The following is a 26,874-nucleotide window of genomic DNA, read 5'->3' as shown; positions in this document are numbered from 1 at the left end:
GGCAGACCTGCCTCCTCCTCGAGCGTTGTTGCCCGTCTCTCGCGGGAAGATTCAGGCAACTGCCAACTCTTCCCCACCTCTCCTGCTGTACTCGAGAGGTTCTGTTTTCTCCTTCCCGCGCAGTATTGTATTATGTTGGCCCGACACGTTATAGCAAGACCTGACTCGGAAGAATGGTACCGAAGATAACCGACCCTGGCTTTGAATTCTGATCTGCCTGTTCACTGAGATAATGGGTAGTGGTTAAGAGTGCCTGCAGAGTCAGTCTATCTAAGTTTGAATACTGGTTCCCCACAGTAGCCTGGCAATCTATTGAAAGTTCATTTCTCTCTGCACTAGTCTTGTCTGGTCTAGTAGAAATGATAATAGTATCACCTCAGAGTCATTGAAGATGAAAGAACGTAAAGTCTTAACTAGTAGTGCCTAGAGTTGATTTTTTAATTTTTAGAGAGAGGAGGGGCGAGAGAGAGAGAGAGAGAGAGAAAGAGGAAGAAAGAAAGAGAGAAAGAGAGAAAGAGAGAAGGGTTTGTTGTTCTACTTATTTTTGCATTCATTGGTTGGTTGTACGTGCCCTGACTAGAGATCGATCCTGCAGCCACAGTGGATCAGGCCTAAGCCCTGACCAACTGAGCTACCTGGCCAGGGCCTAGGGTTAATTCTTTATAAATTTTACAACCTTGCCATCCAAGTACACACCAACAGCATCAGCATCACCTAGGAGCTTGTTAGGAAACTTTGGTTCTACCTCAGACCTGATGAATAATAATTTGAAATCTGAAAAGATTCCTGACATCCTTTATTTAATAGATAATTTCATTTATCTGCGGCAGACAAATTTTTAAGACCAATGTCATGCATCAGGAAGTTGCTGGCATATAATGTGTTAATTTTGATTATATTTGTCAATCATTGGTTCTAGAACAGTAGGTACTCAATAAATATTGGTTCCCTCAGGCAGTATTGAAAAATCAAGATCTTGGAGAAGGGGGAAGCTTAATTACATGAGCCCAATTATTTGGAACCATTTTACCCCTAAAGAGATCCTTTAATTCTAAATGCAGTGGTTGAGAAAATGAGAATTTGAATAGAATTTTTGAGAAATCCTGTGGTTAGGGGGTTCAAAAATTGGAGTTCACTAAGGATAAACTGGTAAATCCCAGCTTTTGGTTGGGTCTCTGATCCATCTTAGCAGTTGGCAGTGAGCAGAAAATAAAGTGACTTTCACAAAGACTGAAGTCGAATTTCAAATTATCTCCATCCCTGTTTGGATTCATTAAGCTTAATTAAGAACCAGTTCCCAGTGCTCTTAGGTTAGATATTTACCAGAAGCAAATGTTAAGTCTTGTCTGGAAGAAGATGACATCATCCAAAGACTTATACTATCAAACAGATTTTCATATACAATGTTCAGAATTCAGTTTAAAAAAGAAAAAGAGGCATTGATCCATAGGAAATCTTTTTATATTCTGGATACAGGTTTTCATAAATGCTTTTTACTTGTTACCATTTATATGGTTACAAATACCTTCTCCAAATTTGTGATCTTTTTCATTTAAGTGGTGTCTTATGCATAATGAATAAAAATTTAATTTCAACATAAATAAAATGTATCAGTCTTTTCCTTTGTGCTGGTTGATTTTCGGTCTATTTTAAGAAATCCTTTCCTAATCTGAAATCATAAAGGTATTCTTCTACACTGTCTTTTTAAAGTAAGACAGTTTTGCCTTGTATAGGTAAGTCTTCAGTCCACCTAAAATTCCAGTAAATGATGGTAACAGTCAATTATTTTGTTTTCCATTTGGCTTACCATTTGTCTCCATGCTATTTATGGAAAATGCTTTCTTGTTTGTTTAGTTTTTGTGCCTAGTTTGCTTGGCATGTAGTAGACTCTTTATGAATGAATTTGAATAAAGTATATATCTTAATGGTGTGAAAGCCTCTGTAGATTCCTTATAGTTTTCACAGCATATTTAATTTACAAACAGATGTTTCTATATGCTGTACTCCTTGTTTATGTTCTGTTTTACTTGCTATTATAAATGTTTCTAATTTATTACTTAAATGATTGGTTGTAATTAATTGTCCAGTTTCCTTTTTATCTTTTCAATTTCCTGTTGTTTATTGTGATCTTTACCATAATGAAACTTGTTTGATACATTTTCTTGAGCTTTTTGTCTTAGGCTGACAGTCAAACCTCGGTTTTCCCAAAGGAATTTGTTTTTTAGAGAGAAGGGAAGGTAGGGAGAAAGAGGGAGAGAAACATCTATGGATTGCCTCTCTTGCCCACCCCCAACTGGGGTCCTGGCCCACAACCCAGGCATTGTGCTCTGACCCAGAATCAAAACTGCTACCTGCATCCTTTCAGTTTGCAGGATGACGCACAGCCCACTAAGCCACACCAGTCAGGACCACCTAGAGAGATTTTAAGTAGTAGCTATCATTTGGGCTTTGCTCCTAGCCCAATTAAATTGGTATTTTTTTAGTTTCCCACATGACTTCCATGTGCAGTCAGGTTAAGAATCACTGGTCTGGGACCTGGCTGGATAATTTTGGCTGTTCCCATTTCCCTTAGGTATGATTTTCTTTTGTACAAATCCCTTTGATTTCGTAAGTTAAAAAAAATTTTGGACAGATTTTATGAAACTTTTTCTCTGACATTTAAAAACATAGAAAGTTTCTGTGTATTTTTGTTTATGTTACTGATGGCTGAAATTTTATGTTCCTCTTTCACAACACATATTCCATTCAGTTAAATTCAGCAGAGAGTTATTGACAAAGGCAAAGGTTGTTTGCCTTTCTGTATAAAGTTTAGAATCAGTTTGTTGATATCTACAGTATAGATTCTGGTAGTTTTGAAGGCAGCCATTAGATCTACAGATGAAGTTGGAAATAGTCAATATCTTAATGTGGGTCTTCCAATCCATGAATGTGGAACATCTGTTCATTTTATGTCTTCTTTGATTTCTTTCATCAGTATTTTGTAGTTTTCCACATGTAGATTCTATACATATTGTTAGATTTATGCCTGAGTCTGTATTTTTTTGTTTGCTGCTATTGTAAATTTTTTTTGCATTTCAGAATCAAGTTGTTTATTAATGTTATATTGGGAAGCAGTTAACTTTTGTATATTAACCTTCTATACTAAGACCTGCTTCACTTGCTTATTAGTTCCAGGAGGTTTTTTTCCCATCAATTCTTTGGGATATGTAGTTTTTCATTCAATATGCTAACACTGTTGATTTTTGCATCTCTGTTCATGAGAGTTACTGGTCTGTAATTTCCTTTCTTTTAATGTCTATCTAGCTTTGGTATTAGGCTATTACTGGCCTCACAGAATGAGTTTAGAAGTATGCTCTCTTATATGTTTTCAAAGATTTTGTAGAAAATTGTCATCATTTCTTCCGTAAGTGGTAGAATTCACCTGTGAAACCAGTTGGGCCTGATACTTTCTTTGTTGGAAGGTTATTAACTACTGATTGAATGGTTGTAATGTAGGCCTATTCATACAGCCTGTTTCTCCTTATTTGAGTTTTAATAGTCTTTCAAGTAACTGGTCCATTTCCTCTAAGTCAGGAGTGTCAAACTCATTTTCACCAAGGGCCACATGAGCCTCGAGGTTGCCTTCAAAGGGCCAAGTATAATTTTAGAACTGTATAAATGTCACTACTCCTTAACTAGGGACAAGGAGTTCGGTGCTGCTGCAGGGTGGAAACAAAGTGCTAGGCCAGATAAAACAAGGTGGAGGGCTGGATTCGGCCTGCGGACCTTGTGTTTGCCACCTGTGCCATAGATATTTCAGTGCTTTGTTATTAGGCACATGTACATTAAGGGTTGTTAGGAATTTTTGTTGAATTGTGTATCGTTATGTAATAGTCCTCTTTAGCTTTGATAAGTTTCCGTATTCTGAAATCTTGCTTTGTCTTTATATGGCTGTTTCTCCCTCCTTTCTTCTATCTTTTTTATTGAGGTGCAATTCACTTAACATAAAATAAACCATTTTACCCTGAATGGTTCAGTGGCATTTGGTACATACCTAACATTATATAGCCATCCCCATCTAGTTCCGAGACATTTTCATCACTGCAAAATAAAACCCTATACCCTCTAAGCAGTTACCGCCCATTCTTTTATCCCCCCAGCACTTGACAGCTACCAATCTGCTTTCCTGTTCTAGATATTTTTTACAAATGGAATAATACAATATATGACCTTTTATATCAGGCTTATTTCATTTAGTATAATGTTTTCAAGATTCATCCATGATGTAGCTTGTAATTCTTTCTTATGGCTGAATAATATTCCATTGTATGCATATACCACAACTCATTTATCCATTCATTCACTGGTGGAGATTTCAGTTTCAACCCTTTGGCTATTGTGAATAGTGCTACTGTGCACAGTGTGTACAGGTATTTGTTTGAGTACCTATTATCAATTCTTTTGGGTATATACTTAGAAGTAGAATTGTTGGGTCATATGGTAATCGACCTAACAATTCTAAAAAAAATTTTTTCTAAGAGTTTATTTGAGCCAACTGATGACATATGCTGGGAACAAGATCTGAAATGCTCCAGATAATAATAGCTGAATACTCATGTTTAAAACTAAAATACTCTTGAAAATTTTAGTAACATTTTTTAAAAGATTATATTTAATTATTTTTGGAGAGGGGAAGGGGAGGAGAAAGAGGGAGAGAAACATCAATGCATGGTTGCCTCTCATGTGCCCTCTACTGGGGACCTGGCCAGCAGTCCAGCATGTGCCCTGACTGGGAATTGAGCTGGTGACCCTTTGGTTCTCAGGCCTGCATTCAGTCCACTGAGCCACACCAGCCAGGGCCGTATTTGTACTTCTTAGTCCCCTCACCTCTTTACCCATTCTCCCACACACCCTTCCCATCTGGCAGCCACCCAAGTGCTCTCTGTATCCATGATTTGTCTCTGTCCTTCTTGTTTACTTATTTTGTTTTTTAGATTCAATATTTGATAGATTTGTATTTGTTGCCATTTTATTGTTCATAGTTTTGATCTTTTTCTTAAATAAGTCCCTTTAACATTTCATATAATAATGCTTGGTGATGATGTACTCCTTTACTTTTTTCTTGCCTGGGAAGTTGTTTATCTTTTCTTCTATTCTAAATGAATCTTTGCTGGGTAGAGTAATCTTGGTTGTAGGTCCCTGCTTTTCATGACTTGGAATACTTCTTGCCAATCCCTTCTAGCCTGCGAAGTTTCTTTTGAGAAATCAGCCGACAGTCTTATGGGAACTCTCCCGCATTTTTTGGACCATAAGACACACCTAGGTTTTAGAGGAGGAAAACGGAAAATTTTTTTGAAGGAAAAACCGTGGTGAAATATTTGATAACATAAATAACATAATATTTCACTAATGTAAATATAAACAGAACTCAACAGCAGCATTAACAACCATTATTCCTCCCAAATTGGGGGGGATAGTGCATTTTATAGTCTGAAAAATATGGTAATTGCTTTTCTCTTGCTGCTTTTAAGATTCTCTTTTTATATTTAACCTTTGGCATTTTAATTATGATGTGTCTTGGAATGGGCCTCTTTGCATCCATCTTATTTGGGACTCTCTGTACCCCTTGCACTTGCATGTCCATTTCCTTCACCAAATTAGGGAAGTTTTTTTTTTCCATTGTTTTTTCTAATAGATTCCCAATTTCTTACTCTTTCTCTTTTCCTTCTGCCACCCCTATGGTGCAAATGTTGGACCTCTTGAAATTGTCCCAGAGGCTGTTATCCTCATTTTCTTGGATTCTTTTTTTTCTTTGTGTTGTTCTGATGGGTTGTTTTTTGCTTTCTTATATTCCATGTCATTGATAGGATTCTTGGCTGTATCCACTCTACTGTTGTTTCCCTGTAGATTGTTCTTTATTTCAACTAGCGTATCCTTCATTTGCACTGGACCTTTTTTATGCTATTGAGGTCCTAAGTTCCTTTAGCATCCTTATATCCAGTGTTTTGAGCTCTGCGTCTGATAGATTGGTTATCTCAACTTCACTTAGTTCTTTTTCTGGAGTTTTGATCTGTTCTTTCATTTGGACCATGTTTCTTTGTCTCCTCATTTTGGAATCCTCCCTTTGTTTTTATGTATTAGGTAGAGTTGCTTTGGCTCTGTGTCTTGGTAGTGTGGCCTAATGAAGTAGGTATTCTGTAGGATCCAGTGGCACAGCCTCCTCTTTCACTCAGGGGTAGTATAGGTGCACCCTTTGTGTGGGCTGAATACACCCTCCTCTTGTAGCTGAGCCTAGGTTGTTATTGGCAGATCAATAGGAGGGATTAACCCAGGCCAGTGAGCTGCAAGGATTGTTTGTGAATAGCTATTCATATGGAAAAGCAGCTTGGGTGAGCCCATAAATTGGGTGGGTGGAGTCTCAGGGAATCTCCAAGGCAGGTCAAACAAGTGTTAGCTAGATTGAAGGAGTCTCAGATATGGTGCCAGCTTGCCACCTCTGGGGGAAAGTGTCTCATAAAGGGACAATGGCCTCTGCTTGCCTTGATACCAGATATTCCAGTTTTTCCCTATATTCAACTGGTGCCTTACAAGTTGCACCCCCAGTGCTAGAGCTCAGAGGAATGAGTTTTAGTAGGTGAGTCCATGTGTGGGTTGTTTAAGAGGAATTGCTTGGGACTGTGGAAGTTTTTTCCACTAACTCAATCCCCACTGGTTTTTTGCAGCCAGAAGTTGTGGAGACTTATTTTCCTGGCACTAGAACCCTGGCCTTGGGGGCCTGTTGTTGGGCTTGGACTCCTTGCTCCAGAGATACTCCTTCCGAATTTTTATCCACCACATGTGGATGAGGTGCCAGCCCGTTCAGTGTCTGTGCCCCTCCTGTCAGTTTGCGTGGATGTGGTTTCTTTCTATAGTTGTGAAACTTCCATTCAGCTTGATTTCTAATGGTTCTGAGTGATGGTTCTATATTTTAGTTGTAATTTTGATGTATTTGTGGTAAGAGGCAAACCATGTCTGCCTATATCACCATTTGACTGGAAGTCCCTGAGTATTTTTATGATCAAATTCTAAAAGTACTCTTTAGTCCAAAGTAAACTTGGTACTCCCAAGATTTAAAAAAAAAATTTGTATTGATATTTACACAGTAAATGTAATTTCAATAACTGAGTTATTTCTCACCAGTGAAAGGTGTGCTTTTCTTTATCCTTGGGCATCTCGAATCATCTCATGTTGACAGACTCCCTGAACTGTGTTTCCATTTTTTTTGTTCTTCAATTTTGGCTTGCTAGAAAACTACGGCCTGACTGGGGCTCTCAGGAGCAGTTATCTTCCCCCTTCATCTCCACTTTCTTCTACTTCTTCAACTTCTTCTAGTTCAGGAATTTCTTTCTTTCTTTCTTTCTTTCTTTCTCCCTTCCTTCCTTCTTCTTTCCTTCCTTCCTTCCTTCCTTCTTTCCTTCCTTCCTTTCTCTTTCTTTCCTTCTTTCTTTTCTTTTTTTTCTTCTTTGGTGGTTCATATTTTTCAGGCATATTTTTAGGACAGGCATAATTTAAGTGTCTTCCCACATTCATAACACATAGATTTATCAAAATAGTTTTATTCAGATGAACTCAGCTGCTCTTCAGTTGTTAATAGCAATGCTTGCTTTTATTCACCCCACCAAATAAATATTTGTTGTTTGTTGCCCTAGTACAGTTTTGTGCAGTCTTTATCCAAAAAATAAAATACAATCCCTTTACTCTTCCTGCTATTTTTATGTTTCATTATAGTAACCTTTACAACTTTGCCATACTTGAAAAATGTCTGGTATAAGACATTGTTTGTCAGAGAAAAGGGCAAGTTGGATATATACATGTGGTTTTACTTGGGGCCAATCCACCACTCATTTCTTCAGGTGGGGCTGACCAAGAGAACAGAAAAGCCGGAGCCCTCAGCCCAGCTGGGACTCAGCCCTGAGTGTCCTTGCCCCTGCAGCAGCTTTGGCATCACAAGTGCTGGAAAGAGTCAAGCACTACAGATGAGAAGGTAGCAGCAACAGTGCCTCTTCCTGGCTCTCCTGGTCATTTTTAATGTACCTTTTTGAGGAACTCACAGTAGTTTCACCATTTTGTAGTCCTACCAGCAATGTATAAGTAAGTGTTCAGTTATGAAATGGAATCATAATTTGGGTTCACCATTTAACCGTTTTGAAGTTTTGAGTGTTTGTCTAACAGAGAACATGACAGTGGCATCTAAAACAATTTTTTAAAAATATTGTCAATGAATGTTTTCAATATTACAAAATAGAATTTTAAAATATTTCTTTCAAAGATGACTTAAAGTAGTATATGAACTTGGTGTTTTTATAATTCTTTAAAAAATTTTATTAAAAATATTTCTTGAAATAGGTTATGTTTGTACATGTAAAATTCAAAAAAGCAGCAAAGTGTATCCTAATTAGAGTACAAAGTAAATCTCCCTTTTCACACCTGTGAATTATTTAATTTCCATCCTTGAAAGTAGTCTCATTTCTTGTGTATTGTCCCATTGATAGTCTATAATGCATGAACATACAAATATCTTTGTCTCTCCCTTTTTCTACCTCCTTCTCTTCCCTCCTCTTCTCCTTCCCTCTTTTCTTTCTCCCTCATTTTCTGTAGTCTTCTCCCTTTAATATATGTAATGTCATTCTGTATATATTTATTACCTTGCTACTTTTGCTTATATTTTGAGAATTAATTCCAATGGTAGTCCTTATTGTGTTGCCTTTTTTTAGTTAGAGCATATTGTCCATTTATGGAAATTTCCTAATATGTTTAATAGTCCCCTATTGATATATATTTTGGTAATTCCTAGTTTTGCTACTGCAAACAGTGCAATGCTGCATTTTTACAAAAGTCATTTCTCCTTTGTCATCTGTTGTCTTAGATTGAATACTCACCCTTAAGGAGTAAACAGTTAAATACTATAATGATTAACTTTAAAACAACCATTTCTTAATGAATTTTCTTTCAAGCTTCTAGATTCATTTAATCTCATAACCTCAAAAGTAACTATAATCATAAATAGATGTAATAAGGTAGTTTCTTATTTCTTTGAATTAGACTTTTCTCAATACTGATAAACATGTATAACCAAATATGGAAGGAAATACATTGGATGCCGAGGTTGATATAACACTATAGCAACTAATTTAAAGTTCTGTCTTTCATGAGAACAGATAGATTTTATTCTCTTTTATTAATATTAATAAAAGTTTTAATCCAACCTACATGGTAAGAGTGTATTATCGTAATACTTCTTATAGCTGAGGAGTACCATGTTGAAGGATTATGGTATTAAAATATGCTTAAATGCACTGGTTCATTCTGCTTCATTATAAGGTTTAAATTTGAATTGTGAAACTTATCCTAGGCATTGCTTCTAGAATTCTGGTAACTGCTACAGTTTGGTACTCCTCATAAGTGTGTTGTTTCCGATAGATTGGCTATCCTCAGCAATTGAAAACAGATATAACGTGAGGCGATCAGTACTTTTCCATGAAAACAAAAATCTAAATTAAATTTATATTTAGCTATATAAGAAACAGGGTTAGGAATAACTCACTACCTTATAATTCACTGCTTTATATATAATAGGTGATATGTACATTTTTATAATCCTGAATTAAAATAGCTTTACCCATCAGAGTTACTAGTTCAAACAAAAAGTATTTAACTAAATCCGTTTTTTTTACCCCATCCCTTAGTTTGTAGTGAAGGGTATTTTCTTTTGTTTAGTCCCTTACTGGCTTTTGTTTTTACTCAACACAAAATGCCACAGCCCCTCTCCAACCTGGATAGTAGATAGTAGTATGTTGTCCCCTGAAGATCTCTTCAGGCCTCTACTCAAAAGTCACCTTAGCAGTTGAACTTTCTTTTATCATCCAATGTAAAATAGCAGTCTTTCCCCAACTGCTCTCCTCCTATTTTCCTTGCTTTATTTTTCTCCCTAACACTCATTTTTGACATATTATACATTGTGTTTATTTGCTTGTCTTTTTTTTATTAGAATGTAAGTTCTTAAGGTAGTCTTTCTTTTGTCTCCTAGCATATTAAACAGCATTTGGCATATAGCAGGTGCTCGGTAAACATTTGAATGAACATATGAGCCTTGGATTTCCTTTCCTGCCATTTCTAAGAGTTCTTGTTAGATTATAGCATTGCCTTCAAATTTCTTCATATATCACCTGAAAGAATTTTGAGTACTTACATATTATCTTATATAGTTGTAAATCAATATTTTATATTTTTATCGTAAGTTTAAATACTGGCATAGGATGTAATTTTTGACACACAGTAAATACTGTTGTGTTTAAATAAAATTGTTGTGTCAGTCTTTTAAAAGTATCACAGCAATTCAGTTCCCATCGATATTTATTTAAAATATACATGCACAGGTTCTTATGTATAGTTGGATATTTTTCATTATTTTTCTCCTCAAAAGGTGGATTTCTGTGGATTTCCATGGATTTCCATGATAATACTTTTATGCTTGAAATAATTTAGTAATCATCTTATTATTCTTGAAATAAAAATATGTACATATCCTTTATTATAAAAACACTCAAAACTAGGAATAGAGGGGAACTTTCTTAACATGGCAAAGGGCATTTGTGAAAAACTACAGCTCACATTATACTAAATTGTGAAAGACTAAAAACTTTTCTGTAAGATTAGGAACAAGACAGATACCTTGTTTTGCCACTACTATTCAACATTGTGCTAGAAGTCCTAGCCAGAGCAATTGAGCAAGAAAAAGAAATAGAAGGCATCTACTTTGAAAAGGAAGAAGTAAAACTGTATATTTAAAAATGACATGATTCCATATACAGAAGACTCCAAAGACTTCTCAAGCACACAGAAACCTAGTTATGCCCTAACCAGCATGACTCAGTTGATTGGGCATCATCCCACAAAGTGAAAGGTTGCCAGTTCAGTTCCCAGTGAGGGCACATACCTGGCTTGCAGATCCAGTCCCCAGATAGAGCATGTACATGAACTGATCAATGTTTTTTTTCTCACATCAATGTTTTTCTCCCTCTTTTTTTCCTTCTCTTCCTCTCTTTCAATAAATACTTAAAATCTTAAAAAAAAAACTAATACAAGTGAATTAAGTGAAGTTGCAGGGTTTCATGATAAACATAAAAAATCAGGTTTTTGTATACTAGCAATGACAAGTTTTAAAAAAGAAATAAGGAATAAATTTAATCAAAGAAGCAAAACATTTGTACACTAAAACTAAAACTGAAAGAAAAAAAAGAAATGTCAAGTTTATGGATTGTAAGACTTAGTATTGTTAAGTTGGAAATAACATCATGATCTTTAGATTCAGTGCCATGGCTATCAAGATTCCAAATGCTTTTCTTGCAGAAATAGAAAAATTTGATCATTGTATGAAATACAATGAACTCCAAATAGCCAAAATAGCACTGAAAATGAAAAACAAATTTGGAGAACTTCCAGTCATATAGGCCTATAGAGTAGAATTGATTGTCCAGACCCATACATGCATGGCTATTTGATTTTTTACAAAGGTGCAAGACCATCCAGTGAAGGTAGGATAGTCTCTTCAATAAATGGTGTTGGGACAAGTGGATATTCACATGCAAAGGAATGAAGCTGGATTTCTACCTCACCCTATGTACAGAAATTAACTCAGAATGGATCAAAGACATAAATTAAAAGTCTTTGACATAAAAGCATAAACTCTTGGGAAAAAACCTAGGGCTAAGTCTTCATTACCTCCTGTCTAACTATGGATTCTTAGATGTGACACCAAAAGCACAAGCCACAGAATTAAAAACAAATTAGAATTCATCATAATTAAAAGATGTTGTATATTAGATGGCATTATTAAGAAAGTGAAAAGATAACTTAGAGAATGGGAAAAAATTTGCAAATTATATATCTGATAAGATTCTAACAGGAGAATGTGTAAAGAACTCACACAACAACAAAGACAGCTGAACTTAAGACTATAGAAAAAAATATTTCTTCAAAGGAGATGTACAAATAGTCAACAGCACACAAAAGATATTCAGCTTCACTGGTAATTAAGTAAATGAAAATTAAACCGCAACCTACTTAACAGGTCCAGCAGATTGACTATAATAAAAAAGTAATGGAAGATAACAAGTGTTGGCAAGGATGTGGAGAAAAAGAACCCTTGTACATTGCTGGTGGGACTAGAAATTGGTGCAGTCTCTTTGAAAACCAGTTTTGGAGTTCCTCAAAAACATAAACATAGAATTACCATATGACCCAGAAATTTCACTCATAGGTATACTTGTATATCCAAAAGAATTGAAAATAGGTACTCATACTTGTATACAAATGTTCATAGTGGCATTGTTCACAGTATTGAAAAGATGGAAACCACCCAAATTATCAACAGATGAATGGATGAACAAGTTATGGTATATACATACTTCAGCCATAAAAAGGACAAGTATTGATACATGTTACAACATGGAAGAGCCTCAAAAATATACTAAGTGATAGAAGCCAGACAAAAGGCCACATATGGTATGATTTCTTTTATATGAAATACTCAGGAAGGTCAAAAGAGAGAGAAAGTCACTTAGTGATTGCAAAGGAATGGGGGAAATGGGACATAGACTATTTAAAGGCATAGTGTTTTCTTCTGACATGTTGAAAAAGTTTTGAGAATAGGGAGAGTCGGTGATTGCAGAAAATTGTGAAGACCCTAAATATTGTTGAATTGTGCTCTTTAATGACTAATTGTGTTATGTGAAATTTCACTTAAAAATGTATATATACCACCCTGGCCATTGTGGCTCAGCTGATTGGAGCATCACCCTATAACCAGTTGTGGGTTTGGTTCCTGGTCAGGGCACATACCTACGTTGCGGATTTGATCCCCAGTCCGGGTGGGTACAGTCCCCAGTCCAGGTGCATACAGGAGGAAACCAATGGATGAAGTTTCTCTCTCTCTCTCTCTCTCTCTCTCTAAAAGCAATGAAAAAATGTACTCAGGTAAGGATTTTAAAAAATAAATTAAAAAATGTATATATACCTAACATTAAATTTTTCCCTTTTTTAATATATTTTATTGATTATGCTATTACAGTTGTCCCATTTCCCCCCTTCACTCTTCTCCACCCTGTACCCCCTCTCCCACCCACATTCCCCCCCTTTAGTTCATGTCCATGTGTCATAAGTTCTTTAGCTTCTACATTTCCCATACTATTCTTGCCCTCCTCCTGTCTATTTTCTACCTACAATCTATGCTACTTATTCTCTGTACCTTTTCCTATTCTCTCCTCCTCCTACTCCCCTGTTGCTAACCATCCATGTGATCTCCCTTTCTGTGGTTCTGTTCCTGTTCTAGTTGTTTGCTTAGTTTCTTTTGGTTTTGTTTTAGGTGTGGTTATTAATAATTGTGAGTTTGCTGTCCTTTTACTATACATTTTTTTTATCTTTTCTTAGATAAGTCCCTTTAACATTTCATAAAATAAGAGCTTGGTGATGATGAACTCCTTTAATTTGACCTTATCTGAGAAGCACTTATCTGCCCTTCCATTCTAAATGAAAGCTTTGCTGGGTAGAGCAATCTTGGATGTAGGTCCTTGTCTTTCATGAGCTGGAATACTTCTTTGCAGCCCCTTCTTGCCTGTAAGGTCTCTTTTGAGAAATCAGCTGACAGTCTGATGTGAATTCCTTTGTAGGTTACTGTCTCCTTATCTCTTGCTGCTTCTAGGATTCTCTCCTTCATTTTTACCTTGGCTAATGTAATTATGATGTGCCTTGGTGTGTTCCTTCTTGGGTCCAACTTCTTTGGAACTCTCTGAGCTTCCTGGACTTCCTGGAAGTCTATTTCCTTTGCCAGAGTGGGGAAATTCTCCTTTATTATTTGTTCAAATATGTTTTCAATTCCTGGCTCTTCCTCTTCACCTTCTGGTACCCCTATAACTCAGATGTTGGAACGTTTCAAGATGTCCTGGAGGTTTCTAAGCTTCTCCTCATTTTTTTGAATTCTTATTTCTCCATTCTTTCCTGTTTGGTTTTTTTCTTTCTTCCTTCTGGTCCACTCTATTGTTTTGAGTCCCAGTTTCCTTCCCATCACTATTGGTTCCCCATGCATGTTCCTTCATTTTTCTTACCGTAGCCTGCATTTGTTCATCTAATTTGTGACCAAAAAAATCAACCAATTCTGTGAGCATCCTGATCACCAGTGTTTTGAACTGTGCATCTGATAGATTGGCTGTCTCTCGGTCACTTAAAATGATGGGTTCTGGGGCTTTGATTTGTTCTTCTGTTTGAGCCCTCTCTCTCTTTTTTTTTTTTTTTTTTTTTTTTTTTTGGTCTGGTTGCACCTGTTACAGTGAGGGGCAGAGCCTTAGGTGTTCACCAGGGCAGGGCACCCCAGTCGGTGGGTTGTGACGTTGTATGTGGGGGCAGGGTCGAGAGGGTACAATGGCGGTTGCTCCGTTCTCCATGGGGCCTCAGTCGCCTCTGCTGCTTCCCCCAAGCAAACTGGGCCCCTCTGATGCCAGTTCCCACGTGGGTGGGCTTGTGCTCACCGGGGACCCTCCAAGAACCTCCCCTGTGAGGCTGGGTGTCTCTCCGTGTGCCTCAGCTGCCACAGGTGACCTCAGTCAGTGTCCCACGGCTCTATTTCTCAGCACTGGGATCCTGGGTTTTGAGCACTGCCTTGCTTTACAATTGCTGCCTCACTGGCTCTGCGGGTTGCCAGTTGCCACCCCTGGGCCAGGGTCTGCCCACCTGCAGCTGCCACCTGCGCACTCAGGGTCCACCCGCTGCGGTCTTGCGCACCCCGGATGCCTTACACGCCCTCGGATGCCTTACATGCCGGTCCCACCACTCTCTGCTCTCCACGCCTTGACCCGCACCTGGCTGCTCGTTTCCGCCCCTCCTACCGGTCTGGATGCACGGGTCTAATTCAACTTCTTGGTTGTCCGACTTCCATTCAATCAATTTTCTGTCATTTCTGGATGTTATTCTGTTTCTAAATTGTTGTTGTCCCTATTTTGGTTGTGCGTGGAGGTACACTGCATCCACCTGTGCCTCCATCTTGGCCAGAAGCAATCTAACATTAAAATTTTTTTAAATTGTATAACCAAACATCTTTAAGTGCCTTAATATGTCTTCTGGGTGGAGTTATTATACTTGTTGCATAATAAATGTTTGCAGGTTTTGTTAAATAATGACCAATTAAGTGATTAAAAGTCAAATTTATTGGAAATACATCTTCTCTTAGTATGGATTTTTTATGCCATTTAGTTCATGTATCCATGAATGAAAGCTAAGGGGTTCAACTTCAATTTTATTCCTGTTTTACTTTATTATTATTTTTTTAACCTTAAATCACAACCATTGTTTATTATAAAGGTGAACCTGATTCTCACAATGGGCTTTTTGGTAGGATTTCTGGTAGTGATCATGGGCACCAGGATCTCCACATTTTTGGGTTTGCAGCCAAGGAGGTTAGATACCAGGATGGTCTAGTCATACTGGATGAGAATGTCTTTGATCTCCTTCTTGGAAGCCTTTCCACATATTTTTGGCAATAGGCCACCAGGGCTTTGAAGGTGGACTAGCAGATTGCATAAATCTGGGACATGTGACACATACTTCTCATGGACACAAAGCCAGCTATCGTTCCTTGCTCAGAAGCAGAATAGGTTCCTGTAGCTTGTATTGCAGTATGTGGTTGGATCATGTCCAGGGAGCACCCCTTCATCGAATGAGGCAGTTGCCCCATTTGTAGTGTACCACCGCTCTGGCAGTTTTCTTGTGTCCTAACACATACACCAACTGCAGAGGAGCCTTGGGTGGCATGGCTGCAGGTGTACACGAGATACTTGCAGTGAGACACTGCAACCAGAAAAAAGTCCTAGTTTATGTTTTTTAGACTCAGGCTGAGAAACATTGTTAATATAAATAAGTTGGTTGTAATGGACATTTTGTTATATCATTGTCGCTCAGTTCTTTCAATTTCTGTGTCATATGCCAAAAAGCACATAGTGAGTTAGTGTAAAATTTAGTTTTAATGATTTATCAGTTGATAACTCACATTTCCTTTCAATTTTTTGAAATTGGAAAACACTTTATACTTGCATAAGAGTTTGGTAATTATTAGTCAGTCATTCACTAGTTTCTCTACTATACCAGTATTTCCAGTTGTCCTTTTATTTATTGCTTTAGGGATTTTGCCTCTCAAGGAAATATATCAAGGTAATAAGAGACAAAAATAGAGGAATATCTTTCTTTTGTGCAATGAAAAAGCATTGTTAAAGGGGAGAAGGAAAAGGTGAACTCTCATGACAGAGAGCAGTTTTTGAAATAATTACCTGTGAGAGTTGGAAAATCTTCCTGTACCCTTAAAACCTGTCTATACCCATGTAACTCTTGAAATATCTTTCTGTACCTGCAGGGTACTGAACTCTGAGATCTTGTATAAAATGATTTTTACTGCCTGCCTTCAGATAAGAAGGCCGATAAGAAGATAGAATCTTTGAATAACTTGGGACTTCTAGGTACTGTGATTAAATATATGAAAGAATGGAATTTGCCCTAAAGCTTTGTTTTGAAAATGGCCTTATTTATTTGGTGCCTGGAATAAATGTAGAATTAATATAAAATTCTTTAAAATTTGGTGAATTAGGAAATTGGCTTCTCTCATAATTCCTTTTCTAAAATCTTTCCCAGGTCAATGAGTGGTCACTGAAGATAAGAAAGGAAATGAGAGTTGTTGACAGGCAAATAAGAGGTAAATTATCATTTTATGTCTCCTGTTCTTCACTCTCTTGGTGTATTTTTCATTAGTTCATAAAAATAAGCTGCTTCTACATATCATAAGACATAGTTGATTCTTACATTGTGTATAACTGTCCTAGTTATTTTGCTTTCTAATCATTATAAGAAAAACTGGACTCTAATGAACTCAAACTTTGTATTTTGTTAGAACTAAATCTTTCTCTGGCCTGGAATTCAGCTATTCAAGGGAGAAGAGCCATGTTCATTCATTTGTGATTTTCTAGAACCCAGGTTAGTGTTGGAAATGAAGCAGGTGCTCACATACTGTGGTGGACAGAATAATGGCCTCCCAAAGATGTCCACATCCTAATCCCCAGAACCTGTGAATATGTTACCTTACATGGCAAAAGGAGGTGTGCAGATGTGATTAAATTGAAGATCTTGAAGTTGGGAGATAATCCTGGGTTACCTGGCTGGTTCCAGTGTAACCACAAAGGTCCTTATAAGAGGGAGGCAATATATTGGGGAAAAGTGAGTGCAAAGGAGATGTGACCACAGCACCAGATATGGGAATAATGTGCTCTGAACATGGAGGAAGAGGGCCATGTGCTAAAGAACGCAGTTGTCCTCTAGAAGCTGGAAAAGACAGGGAAGTGTATCCTTCCCTGAAACCTCCAGAAGAAACACAGTCCTTCCAACACATTGATTTTCAGACTCTGACCACCAGAATTATAAAAGAATAAACACGTTGTTTTAAGCTATTAAAAATGAAGAACTAAAGAAACCTCTTCCAACTTACAAAGAAATGATTTTAAAGAATTCAGATTAAATTGTACATAAGTAAGGAATGCAATTCCATTTTCACTACCCTATCTACTTTAGCCTAGCTGTAAATTGAGAAAAAATGTATTTGTAAGTAAAGTTAATTGTTGTAAATTACCACATAAAATTGAGGTGATTTTTATGCTCAATTGCTCAGTAGTCTAGAGTTTGTCCCAATATGCAAGGTTGCAGGTTTGATCCCTGGTCAGGACACATACAAGAACCAATCAGTGAATGCATAAATAAGTAGAACAACAAATCAATTTGTCTCTCTGAAATCAATTAAAAAATTAAGGTGAGTTGCAAAGAGATAATGTTTAAAACTTTTATGATTTTGCCACTTTCATCCTTGGAGAAAAATTAATACTGTAAAGAAATCCCAGTATTACTTCCTTAAAAAAAAAGAATTGGACAGGGGAATTCCATTCCCAGCCATAATGGAGTAAGGGTTTCATACTTGCACTCCCATTGTAAATAAAGAAAGAACTGGACAAAGTCTATGAAACATCTGTTTGCATACATTGAACAACTGGCAGTGTAGAATTTTGATTACTGAGAGTAGGGAAACAAAGGGAGAGAGCCCTTACATGTTCTTGATTTTCTACCTGGAGAAACTTTCTGGATCATACAGATTACATGGAAGGGGATTCCAAGCAGAACATGGTGATCTCATTGAGTTGAGGAAACAGATCAGGGAGGCTGCTGTGGCTGCAATTTGTGGGGCAGAGTATCAGAGAGAAGGGCATTGCCCAGAGAAAAAGCTCCAGATATCTACATGGGGTCCCATGGAATCTTCAGCTGAATACTAAGTTGTGCATACTTAGAATAAGATTTCAGGGGATTGGACAAAGAACAAATTGTGAGGACAGAATAACTACTAGGAAGCTATAAGCTAAACAATTTCCAGTGCTAACAGCTGAAAGATGGTAGAATTCTGATCCTACACAGTTATGAGGTGTTGAACATCAAGGAGATTCAGAAGAGACCTCAGAAGGGTCATGCCTTATTATTAAGGCTAAAGTAGGCCTAGATTGAAGGTCACTGTAACTCCACACCAACAGAGCTCAAAATCGGGTCTTAAAAGCTGATCTGCAGGCAATATAATTGTCTTCCAAAATAAAGCCGAATGCTCTTCAAAAGAACAAAAAATTTAGACATTCAAGAATTAATGGAAAAGCAGAAAAATGGGATCCAAAATCAGAAAAATGAGGAAATATAAACAGACCCAGAAAGAAACATGATAAAAAACAGACAAGGATTCCAGACAGCTATTTTAAATATCTTGAGGAACTTAAGGGAAAATATGAACATAATAATAAGAGATAAAAAGAAGATACAGAAGAGGGCAAAAAGATATGAAAAGTCTGAAATAAAGTAAAATAAAAACCGCTGAATGGGTTTAATAAGCAAAATTAGACTCTACAGCAAAAAAGATCAATGAAATTGAAGATAGCAAAACTATAGAGAGAAAAAAAGGTTTTAAAACTGAACAGAGCATCAGTGACCTGTAGAATAATATCATATGGTCTAACATGTAATTTCAGTCTCAGGAGAAGAATCAGGAAAAGATCAGATAAAGTGATAGCTAATGAAAACTGCAAAACCACAGATACAAGGAATTCTTCGAACAGGATTAACACAAACCCATACCAAGACATATCACAATCAAATTACTGAAAGTTAATAAAGAGACAAAACAGTCTAAGGAAAAAGACATTTAATAAGAAAACAATAAGAATAACTAAAGATTTCTTATCAAAAACAGTGCAACATCTTTAATATGATAAAAGAAAAAACCCACACTATTTTAGAATTTCATATCCAATGAAAATAGCGTTCAAAGGTGAAGGTAAAGATATTTTCATATGCAAGGCAAGAGAAGTTGTTGCCAGCAGATCTACAGTACAAGAAATTTTAAAGAAAGTTGTAAGCTGAAGGAAAATTATACCAGGTACAAATCTGGGTCTACCCAGAGGATGAAGCATGCTGGAAATAGTAAGTATATAAATAAATATAAATAATTTTCTTCTCTTTTTAAAATTTCTTTGAAAAATTATTGACTTTAAAGTAGAAATAATGTGGGGCTTCCAACATGTGAAGAAGTAAACTTTATGACAATAGCACAAACAGTTGATTGGTGTTATTTTAGAAACTTTCTAAGTTCAGTTAGTGTCTCAAGAGCCATGTTTTATTCCTGCTCATTGTATACCTTCTCACATCTGTACCTCACTTATCTCCTTAAATGATCTTCAAACCCCTTCTCTTTATGGTATTTCCTATTATTTCTCATACATCTCAGTTTATTAGTTAACTCTAAAATGGTATCAGAAAAAGGTTATAGGTTTTGGAGTTTTAATACTACCAGGTTTAAACCCTGTCTTTACTATCAGTTAGTCATCTATCCATATTAAAATTCTTTAAATCTCATTGAATTGTTGTGACAATTAAATCTACAAATGTGTATAAAGTGTTTAGGACAATGCCTGTCGTGTGGTAGAGAGTTTACTATATTGATGCTGACGTACACAAAAAAAATACTTTAGACAAAATAGAGATACTTTGAGAAAAACTTCGAGATAATGTGATAGCTTTAAATGTTACTTACATATGAGTGTCATAGAAACACTTTTAACCCCTTTCAGCTGGGTTTTTTAAAAAAATTGTTTATTGGTGTTAGAGAAAGGAGAAAGGATGGGGGAGGGGGAGAGAGAGAGAAATATCAATTTGTTCTACTTATTTATGAATTCTTTGGTTGCTTCTTGTATGTGCCCTGACCAGAGATTGAACCCACAACCAGGGCATATTGAGATGATACTCTAACCAACTGAGCTACCTGGCCAGGGACGTTTAGTTTTATATTAGCAGTCACAAAGACTAGATTTATATATATATATATATATATATATATATATATATATATATACTTACACAAAAACAAATACCTGCAATACCCTGATTTTAGAAGTCAGGATATTGGTTACTCTTGTTGGGAGCATGGCAAGTTGAGAGGGACATAAAGAGAGATTATGGCATGTTGATAATGTTCTCTTAATCTGGCTCCTAGTTACATGGGTGTGTTTAATTTGTGAACATTTGTATAGCTCTACAGTTTTATGTACTTTTTTGTAAGTATGATATACTTCTAAAAAGTTTAAAGAGAAAAATAACTTCAGTAAAGCAAAGTATAACTACAGGTCCTTCTCATGTCATGGACGACTCATGGTAGCTTTCAGTCAAATGTAACATATTCATAGCACTCATGATAGTTAATATTGGAGTATATTTGGGTCATTTTGCCCATCTCAAAGGAACGTTGTTAGCTTGCTTCTCCCCTCCCCATAACTATAATACACATATTGATGTGGAGAAATACAAATAAGATAGCCAAAATTGCTCTGAAATCATACCATCCAGAAAGAACATTTTGGTGATCATCCTTCAAGATATATTTCTATCTATAGTTGTAGTTAAATTATACACAAACACTTGTTAATAAATGGATTATAACATTGTTGCTGCTTTCTTTGTCTCTTACAGTAAAATATACATGACATAAAGTTGACTCTTTTAACCATGATTAAGTATACAGTTCAGTAACATGAACTCTATTCACATTGCTGTATAACCATCATCACTATTCATCTCCAGAACTAATCCTTCATTCCATACTGAAACTGTGTACAATAACTCTTGTTATTGAACAGTTACTCTTCATTTCTCCCTCTCCCCCTTTCCCTGGTAATCACTGTTTACTTTCTGTCTCTGTGTATAATTTGACAGTTCTAGGGACCTTGTATTAGTGGAATCAAACACTATTTTTTTCTTTGCATCTGTGTTGTTTTACTTACAATAATGCTTTTAAGATTCAACCATGTTATAGCATATATCAGAATTTCCTTTTTAAGACTGAATAATATTCTTTTGTATGTATAAACCTCATTTTGTTTGTTCTTCTATCAGTGGACATTTGGGTTGTTTTACCTTTGGTCTGTTGTGATTGGGCTGTTACGAACATGACTGTACAAAACCTGTTTGAGTACCTGCTTTAATTCTTGTGTCTGTATACCCAGAAGTGTAACTCATGGGTCAAATGGTAATTCTGTATTTAAATTTTGAGAAACCATCATGGTGTTTTCCACAGGACTACATTATTTCACATCTTTAACATCAAGGACTAAGATGCAAAGCAACCACATATAAAGGAGAATATATAAAGGTCACTGTGCATGCCCAGGGAAACATGCTGACTCTGAAAAGACCTGAGAAGTCTTTAAGTTTATACCTTACGCTGATTTTCAGCAGACACCATACAACAATAAAAATAAAAATGAAAAAAAACAGCAAATCCTGGGAAAGTGGGAGAATCTGATTTCCAGAGTTATCATGTAATGATTCAAATGTTCATTTTCAACAATAAAAGAATCACAAGCCATACAAAGAAATAGAAAATATTGCCCATTCAACAGAAAATGTTCCTGAGAAAGACGAGGTGACAGATTTACTAAAAAAAAAGACTTTAAACAACAATCTTAAAGGTGTGTAAAGTACGATATGGAGGCAGTCAAGGAAATGATATATGAACAAAATGGGAATATCAATAGATAGAAAGGAACAATAATTGAAATGAAAAATTGGATAGAGTTGTTTAAAAACAGATTTGAGCAGTCAGAAAATCTAAACTTGAAAAATAGTACAGTTGAAACAATCAACTCTGATGAACAGAAGGAAAAATTTTGAAGTAAACAGAGCCAAAGGGACCTGTGGGACACCATTAAATACCCAAATGTACATATTGTGGGAGTTCCAGAAGAAAAATAGAAAGGGGCAGAGAGATTATTTTAAGAAATAATGACAGACATTTCCTAGGTTTTATGAAAGATATGAATATAATCATCTAAGAAACTGTACACACTCCCAAGTAGGATAAATTCAGAGACCCATGTCTGGGCGCATTGTAATCAAACTATAGAAAGACAAAGAGAATATTTAAAGCAGCAAGAAACAATTTGTCACATACAAAGGATCCTTTATAAGATTTTTAGCAGATTTCTCATGAGAAATGTTGAGGGCTGGAAGGCAGTGGGTTGATATATTCAAATACAGAAAAAAAGTCTTATCAATCAACAGTCCTATCTCTAGCAAAATGAGAGAGAAATTCATTCCCACATAAACAAAAGCTCAGGGAGCTTGTTACTACTAGACTTCCCTGGCAAGAAATGCTAAAGGATATCTTTTAGGTTGAAGTGAAAGGACAATAGACAGTAACTTGAAGCCACATGAAAAAAACAAAAAAACAAAACAAGAAAAACATGTATCTGGTAAGGGTAAATACATGGGCAATTATAAAAACTAGTATTGTTGTAACTTTGGTTTGTAACTCCATTTTTTATTTGCTATGTGATTTGGGAGACTTGTGCATTAAAAATTATGAATCTTATGCTTTTGAACACAGTGCATAAAGGTATACTTTTATGACATAAATAACTGAATGGGCCTGAGGGCAGAGTTCTATAGAAGTAAACTTTTTGTATGCTGTTGAAGTTAAGCTCATATAAATTCAAATTAGGGTTATACCTTTAGGATATTAAGTGTAATCCTCATGTTAACCACAAAAAATAGCTATAGATTATACACAAAAGCAAATGAGAAGGGACTTGAACAGTTTCACTATAAAAAAGAAGCAAGTAAACACAAAAGAAGACATTAATACAGGAAATTTAGGCAAAAAAAAACAAAGGTCTGCAGAAAAAAATGACAAAATGGCGGAAGTAAGTCCTTCCTTATCAGTTATGACATTAAATGTGAATGAATTAAACTGTGCAATTAAAAGAGCTTGGCAGAATGGATTTTTTTAAAAAGACCTTATTGTTATGCTATCTAGAAGAGACTCACTTTATTTTTTTCCAATTTATTTCATTTATTTATTTGTTTTTTAAATCCTCATCCAAGGATGTGCTTATTTATTTTAAGGGGGTGGGAAGAAACATCAGTGTAAGAGAGAAATATTGATTACTTGCCTTCCATACACACCCTGACCAAGGATTGAATCTGCAACCTAGGTATGTGCCGTGACCAGAGATTGAACCCACAGTCTTTTGGTACACAGGAGGACACTCTAAGCAACTGAGCCACCAGGTCAGGGCTAGAAGAGATTCACTTTAGATCCAAAGATACAAATTAGTTGAAAGTGGAAGGACAGGAAAAAAGATACTCCGTGGAAATAGTAACCAAAAAAGTAGAGGTGGCTATACTAATATAAGACAAATCTTTAAATCAAAAAAGATTTTAAGAGTCAAAGAAGGACATTATATGTTAACAACAATGTAATACAATGGGAAAGTAACAATTACATGCATGTATTCATCTAATAACAAATCATCAAAATATACGAAGCAAAAATTGACAGAATTAAAGGGAGAAGTGGTTCTACCATAATAGTTGGAGACTTTAATAACCCAGTCTCAAAAGCAGATAATAACAACCAAACAGTAAATAAGGAATTAGAGGACTTGAACCACACAATAAATCAACTAGCTCTAATAAACATAAAGAGAATTTCTACCCTTAAACAATAAAATACACATTCTTCTCAAGTGCACATGGGACATTTTCCAGGATAGACCAAAATGTTAGGCCAAAAATCAAGTCTCGAGCATTTTTAAACAATAGATATCATATAAGGTGTCATCTTTGACCATACAGTGGTTGGTTAGAAATCAGTAACAGACCATTGGAAATTTCACAAGTATGTAGATATTAAACAGTGTTACACAACAAAAAATCACAAGGGAAATTAGAACATACTTAGAGGTGAGTGAAACCCACAACACAATATCCCAATTAAAATTTATGGGATGCAGCAAAAGCAGTGCTCAGAGTAAAATTATACCTGTAGCTGTAAAAAACACATCGAAAAAGAAGATGTTAAATCAACAACCTAAACTTTACAACTTACAGATTAGAAAAAGAAGAGCAAACTCAACCTAAAGCTAGCAGTAGAAAGGAAATAATGGAGATTAGAGCAGAAATAAACAAAATGGAAAATAGAAGAACAATTAGAGAAAAGTCAAAACTGAATTCTTCAAAATGATCAACAAAAAAATTGATGAACCTTTAGCTAGATTAAGACTCAAACTCCTAAAATCAAATGGAAAAGGGAGCATTACTAATGATTCTACAGAAATAAAAAAAATACTATAAGGAAGCACAGTGAATAGTTGTATCGCACACCAGCAAACTAGAAATAAAACAAATTCCTAGAAACACAAAATCTGTGAAGGCTGAAACAAGGAAAAAAAACTGAAGAGATCAGTTATCAAAATCTGACAAAAGAAATGCTGTAGACCTGATGATCGCTCTAAAAATCACTGGTGATTTCTACCAAACATTTAAAGAACTAACAGCAATTCTTCTCAAACTTTTACCAAAATAAAACAACAAAAAAACTGAAGTGAAGGGGCTATTGGAGTGGAATGGATGCATTTTGCATGTAAGAAGGACATAAATTTGGGAGGGCCAGAGATAGAATGATATGGACTAAATGTGTGTGTTTCTCCCAAATTTTATATGTTGAAGCCCTAATCCTAATGTGTTAGTAGTATTTGGAGGTGAGATCTTTAGGAGGTAATTAGGTCGTATGGGAATAGCCCTCATTAATGGGATTAGTTCCCTGATAAGAAGAGACACAACAGATGATCTCTCTCTGGCCATATCAGGATCCAGCAATAGGCCTTCCATTTACAAACCAAGAAGTTGGTTTTTACCAGGAAACTAATTGGTTTTGGGCACCTTGATCTTAGACTTCCTAGCCTCCAGAACTATGAGAAATAAATTTATGTTGTTTAAGCCACCCAGTCCGTGGTGAAATAAACATATACACAAAAGATTTGAAATCAAGGTCTCAAAAAGATATTTATATGCTCAAGTTTATAACAGCATTATTCACATTAACTAAGGTGCTCACTTTGGCAGCACATATACACAGTAGCTAAGGGTTAGAAACAACCCAGGTAGCCAATGATAGATGAATGGATAGACAAAATTTGGTATATACATGCAATGGAATATTATTTAGCCTTAAGAAGGAAACTGATGTGTGCTGTAATGTGGATGAACATTGAGGGCATTATACTAAATGAAATAAGCCAGTCTCATATAAAAAAATAAATATTGTATGATTCCTCTTATATAAGGTATCTAGAATAGTCAAATTCATAACGACAAAGTAGAAAAGTGGTTGCCATGGGCTGGTGGAAGGAGGAAATGGGGAGTTATTGTTAAATGGGTTTGAGTTTCAGTTTAAAACTGGAGGTGGATGGGGGTAGATGTGATGGGTCACAAAAGTACTAACATACTTGATACCACTGAACTGAGTACTTAAAATGGTTAAGATGGTATAAAAATAATCCTGACGGTTCATAAAACACATAATATAGACATATCTTAACACTGGTTGATGCTGTTATGATATTTTTAATATGCTCAGGTATTCCTTAAGTTGCACATTTTTATAAGTCATTAGTGACTACAGAGATTGTGCTCCCACAATTGTGGCAATACTACTTACTGATTATTAGAGCAAGCTCTGGAATGCATTTTGCAGAATTCAAGTTCCTTAGTACCAATAAAAACAAACATTAGGAAGAGTTTGCCAAAGCAGTTTTGAAATTTTGTCTTAGTATAATAAGATATATTTTTATTCCTAATGTTTTACCTGTAAAGAATAAAAATTGTGGATATCCTCCTACCTGTTTTCGTATTTAACAGACATATTTAGATCACACTAAGAACAGATTTGAGTACCAGTACATCTCCTGATTTGCCCTTAATTTTTTGATGTTTTGTGTTGTGCTTTAAATTAGATATTCAAAGAGAAGAAGAAAAAGTGAAACGGTCTGTGAAAGATGCTGCCAAGAAGGGTCAGAAAGACGTCTGTGTAGTTCTGGCCAAGGAGATGATCAGGTCAAGGAAGGCTGTAAGCAAGCTCTATGCATCCAAAGCTCACATGAACTCTGTGCTCATGGGCATGAAGAACCAGCTGGGTAAGATGGCCATTATCTTACAGCCACCTAATTAATACAGATGCTCTTGCTATTATCAGTACTGGTTTCATGAATAGGAAGAACATTTTTGGCTCTGATTTTTTTTTTTTTACCATCTTACTTTGGGTATTATACAAAATGTAAAATATTACTATCATTATTTTATTATTTATTTTCTTTTGCCTGTGTTGTTAAAATAATGGCAAAATCTATACATAAAACTGCTTGATTTAAAAGTTAGAATGTATTTCCTCATTTGAACAGTTACAGAGTG

General features: G+C 35.9%; 1 protein-coding gene and 2 pseudogenes across 3 annotated transcripts in view; 1 reads left to right on the top strand and 2 right to left on the bottom strand.

Annotated features, from left to right (window-relative positions):
• LOC114500563 (charged multivesicular body protein 3) overlaps window positions 1-26,874 on the top strand; it is a 101,312-nt gene that overhangs the window by 42,986 nt on the left and 31,452 nt on the right. For 2 of the 3 annotated variants that reach the window (XM_028517280.2, XM_036028256.1), the window contains 2 exons: window positions 16,690-16,750; window positions 26,421-26,600. In XM_028517280.2, coding sequence (XP_028373081.1) covers window positions 16,690-16,750; window positions 26,421-26,600 — 241 coding nt within the window. The remainder of the gene's footprint in view (window positions 1-16,689; window positions 16,751-26,420; window positions 26,601-26,874) is intronic. The other variant, XM_028517281.2, reaches the window with a different exon arrangement.
• LOC114500795 lies at window positions 7,133-8,213 on the bottom strand (annotated as a pseudogene).
• Window positions 15,083-16,509, bottom strand: LOC118501151 (annotated as a pseudogene).

Source organism: Phyllostomus discolor, chromosome 6, assembly GCF_004126475.2.
Source record: "Phyllostomus discolor isolate MPI-MPIP mPhyDis1 chromosome 6, mPhyDis1.pri.v3, whole genome shotgun sequence".
In the NCBI taxonomy this organism is placed as follows: Eukaryota; Metazoa; Chordata; class Mammalia; order Chiroptera; family Phyllostomidae; genus Phyllostomus; species Phyllostomus discolor.
The sequence above is the reverse complement of the archived record's forward strand: the minus strand, read 5'-3'. Positions and strand labels throughout refer to the sequence as shown.